Raw genomic sequence first — 5,000 nt, 5'->3', positions numbered from 1 at the left:
ATTCATAGACATATAGGCATAGATATGTTTAGAAACATATGTTTGTATACCTCCATACTTACAAATATGTGTCACTGTATATGTATGTTCATTGTGTGTATTTACATATCTAAAGGTAGTACTTTAACATACTTTAATATATGCATATATTCACATATATCTTAAATATATGAATATATGAATATATAGTTGTATATACATGTATATACATATACTCATATGTACATGATTATATTATTTACATGTAATGTATGTACATGGTCATGTGTACGATCTGCTCTTATTTGCACATAGAGTAACCACTCATGTACACATATGTACGCATATGTGTGAACAGATAGATAAATGAATAAATGCACACACTCATACAATATATACACTCATACACACACAAATACACAAAGTATGGTATGATCCCATTGCGTTGTTCATACATGGAGATTTCATCGCGATCAGAGAAAGGTATCCATGGCAGCTGAAGGGTTGGCTAGTATGGAGGCTTGGCTAGCATGGCTGTTCTCGCTAATTGTCTATGTATTGCTGAGCATGCGAACGAGAATTTATATATGTATATATATCTATATATATGTATATATATGCATATATGTGTATACACAACACATGCATAATACATAATACATTTGTGTATATTATATATAGATGTATGTATATTGATTTGTTTACCTATATGTTCATAAATGTACACACACGCACATATGTCCATATACATATGTATGTGTGTATGTGCGTTAATGGTTACGTATACTAGCAGGATACATATATGCGTATATTTTACTTACCTAAATCACGAAAGAAGGGGAAGAATGAGACATTCTTTTCCCTTTAAGCGTCCGAAACATGTTGCGAAAAGTCCGGCGACCTTTAAAGGACCTGCCTTTGCCTTCGATTGGTTCCACACATTTCCTTCTGCTGGAGACAACCAGCTTTCTTTTAGAAGATTCGTGTAAGAAGTATACTGAAGTATACACAACTTTCTAATCATCAAAGATTTCTTGGTCTGTTCGAGGAATATCCTGCATATCATTTGCACAACCCAACGGCGTCTCTACGCATGCTACCGCTTCTTTTTTTTTTTTTTCTTTTTTTTTTGTTCAGGATATGTAAACAGACACAAACACAGACACACACTCTCTCTCTTACACACAGACACAGACACACTCTCACATGCAGACACACACACACACATACATACACAAACACACACATACACACACACACACACACACACACATACACACACACACACATATATATATATATATGTGTATATACACATATATATATATAATATATATATATGTACATACATACATACATATATATATATATATATATATATATATATATATATATATATATATATATATATATATATATAAATGCACACACGCATTCACACATACACACACAAACAGACATAAATATATATATATATATATATATATATATATATATATATATATATACATATATATATATATATATATATATATATATATATATATATATATATATATATATATATATATATATATATATATATATATATATATATATATGTATACACACACACACACACACACACACACACACACACACACACACACACACACACACACACATATATATATATATATATATATATATATATATATATATATATATATATAACACAAACATATATATCATTCACAGGAATTAAGATAAGAAGATAGAATAATAGATACAATATAGTTACAAATATATACAGAAATATATCAGGGTTCTTGCAAGTATAATCTTATGAAAATTAAGACCTTTTTAAAACATTGTTAAATACTTCTTAAGACTTGGAGCCACTTGTTGCTGAATACACTTCTCCGTAATATGTAGGCCTACTTGTCGCGTCAGTGACCAAAATAAAAGAGATAAACCCGACATGACTTTTACACAACTCGGATATGATGCGCGCCAGAATGTTTTCCCCAACACGGCTCATAGAAGCCACTTGCAAATCTACGTGAATCGCGATGGCGTCCGCCGGTAACAGATATATGTACATTTACGCGAAAAAATATGCCTTGTACTAATTAAAGACATTTTGATATCTACGACAGAAAAAGTTCCACTTTTAAGACTTGTTAAGATCTTCAATTTTGAAAGGATGCACCCAAACCTTGTTTATATGTGTACACACATACAGATATGTATATATTTATATATGTAAACATGAATACATATATGCATACATTATATATATATATATATATATATATATATACACACACATATGCATATATGTATGTACGCATATCTATTGCTATACATATACACACATGCACACACCCAATCATTCCCACAAAGTGCAAATATTTGCCCATATATATATATATATATATATATATATATATATATATATATATATATATATATATATATATATATATATATATATATATATATATATATATATATATATATATATATGTGTGTGTGTGTGTGTGTGTGTGTGTACATATATATGTATATATATACATACATAAATATATATAATATATATACATATATTTCTATATGTTCATGTGCATGTGCGTGTTATATATACATTTATATACAAATTTATTTATGCATATTTATGTATATTCACATAGATATATAAGAATATACGCATATATACATACATACATATGCCAACACTCATATGTATATGTGCACACGCGCACACATACACACATATATATGAACTGTATTGTAGCCTATACATTGTAGACAGTGAGTTAGATAATGCTTCACGTAAACTTCTGACTTCCTTACATTTATATATCACTTACATATCTATATTTTTGGCTTATGAAACATGCTATGGAATCTTTACTTAAGATAGCAATGGTTCCAGTGTTGAATATTTGATGTTTGTATTTTTTGGCATTATTATTTCCGGAGGACTCTATCGTCCAATGCCCAGAGGAGGCTTGTACACATGCTCGCCGAAATATCTGTCAAAGCAACACTATATATATATGTATATATAGATAGATATAGGTATGTATGTATGTATGTATTTATTTATATATAATTATATATATGTACAGAAATATATATGTATATGCATGTACTGTACATATTGTAGGTGGTGGGACTGATAATGGCGCACATAAACTTGTTTTACATCTTTAATTCATTTACATATTTACATTTTTGGCATATGGAACATGTTATAGAAATTTTACATAACATACCATTAGTTCCAGCGTGGAACATTTGATATTTTTTTGTTTGCTATTATTTCCATAGGACTTTATCGCCCAATGCCCAGAGGAGGTTTGCACACGTGCTCGCCGAGACACCTGTCGAAGCAACACTTGTCGATGCCTCCGCAAGCGCCGTCGTTAGAGCAAGTGAATGGTGGCTGGAAGCTCCTTAGAGGACACACTGGACGAACGGGGGGACAGAATCCCGGTTTGACTACACCGGCAGCACTCTGTGGCTGGTTGATGTTCTCACAGCAGTAGGCCTGACCCTCGGGTGTCCTGCACCAGTAGCGGCATGTGGAGGGAGGAGCCACAGGACTCACAATACCAGGCCCAATGCCCAATCCTCCTCCATGAATAGGATTTACAGCAAGTCCTCCCAAAGCAGGATTTGCTCCAAACCCTCCTCCTAGTACTGGGTTCACTCCAAATCCTCCAACAGGACTGATACCGCCAATACCTCCAACAGGACTGATACCGCCAATACCTCCAACAGGACTGATACCGCCAATACCTCCAACAGGACTGATACCGCCAATACCTCCAACAGGACTGATACCGCCAATACCTCCAACAGGACTGAAACCGCCAATACCTCCAACAGGACTCAAGCCTCCCAATCCTCCAAAGAATCTGCCCTGTTGCTTCCCAGCCTCGGACGTCCTTGTGCGTCCCTCGACGTCTGACGCGGCCCCTGCGTCGCCGTTGCCATTGTCATCAACTCCGTTGTCATCAGCGCCGTTGTCGTCGCCGTCGTTAGACTGGCCTGTTGAACTGCTGTCGCCAGCAGTAGCGAGGGCCAAGACTGCGATCAGATATATATATATATATATATATATATATATATATATATATATATATATATATGTATATATACATATATATATATATATATATATATATATATATATATATATATATATATATATATATATGTGTGTGTGTGTGTGTGTGTGTGTGTGTGTGTGTGTGTGTACATATATATGTATATATATACATACATAAATATATATAATATATATACATATATTTCTATATGTTCATGTGCATGTGCGTGTTATATATACATTTATATACAAATTTATTTATGCATATTTATGTATATTCACATAGATATATAAGAATATACGCATATATACATACATACATATGCCAACACTCATATGTATATGTGCACACGCGCACACATACACACATATATATGAACTGTATTGTAGCCTATACATTGTAGACAGTGAGTTAGATAATGCTTCACGTAAACTTCTGACTTCCTTACATTTATATATCACTTACATATCTATATTTTTGGCTTATGAAACATGCTATGGAATCTTTACTTAAGATAGCAATGGTTCCAGTGTTGAATATTTGATGTTTGTATTTTTTGGCATTATTATTTCCGGAGGACTCTATCGTCCAATGCCCAGAGGAGGCTTGTACACATGCTCGCCGAAATATCTGTCAAAGCAACACTATATATATATGTATATATAGATAGATATAGGTATGTATGTATGTATGTATTTATTTATATATAATTATATATATGTACAGAAATATATATGTATATGCATGTACTGTACATATTGTAGGTGGTGGGACTGATAATGGCGCACATAAACTTGTTTTACATCTTTAATTCATTTACATATTTACATTTTTGGCATATGGAACATGTTATAGAAATTTTACATAACATACCATTAGTTCCAGCGTGGAACATTTGATATTTTTTTGTTTGCTATTATT

General features: G+C 32.5%; 2 protein-coding genes across 2 annotated transcripts in view; both read right to left on the bottom strand.

Annotated features, from left to right (window-relative positions):
• Positions 1 to 3,165: 3,165 nt before the first annotated feature.
• Positions 3,166 to 4,927, bottom strand: LOC138865730 (uncharacterized). Its single transcript, XM_070137034.1, has 2 exons — positions 4,908 to 4,927; positions 3,166 to 4,028 (listed from the first exon to the last, which is right to left on the bottom strand). Exons 1-2 carry the CDS (start codon positions 4,925 to 4,927, stop codon positions 3,299 to 3,301), a joined length of 750 nt encoding a protein of 249 aa, XP_069993135.1. The 3' UTR covers positions 3,166 to 3,298.
• LOC113802949 (uncharacterized PE-PGRS family protein PE_PGRS46) overlaps positions 4,879 to 5,000 on the bottom strand; it is a 1,144-nt gene continuing 1,022 nt past the window's right edge. Inside the window, exon 2 of the mRNA XM_027353641.2 lies at positions 4,879 to 5,000. This exon is cut by the window's right edge and continues 797 nt beyond it. The gene's annotated coding sequence lies outside the window, so the exon portion shown is untranslated.

The sequence above is a fragment of the Penaeus vannamei genome, chromosome 22, assembly GCF_042767895.1.
Source record: "Penaeus vannamei isolate JL-2024 chromosome 22, ASM4276789v1, whole genome shotgun sequence".
Classification (NCBI taxonomy): Eukaryota; Metazoa; Arthropoda; class Malacostraca; order Decapoda; family Penaeidae; genus Penaeus; species Penaeus vannamei.
This window is presented reverse-complemented; position numbering and strand designations above follow the sequence as displayed.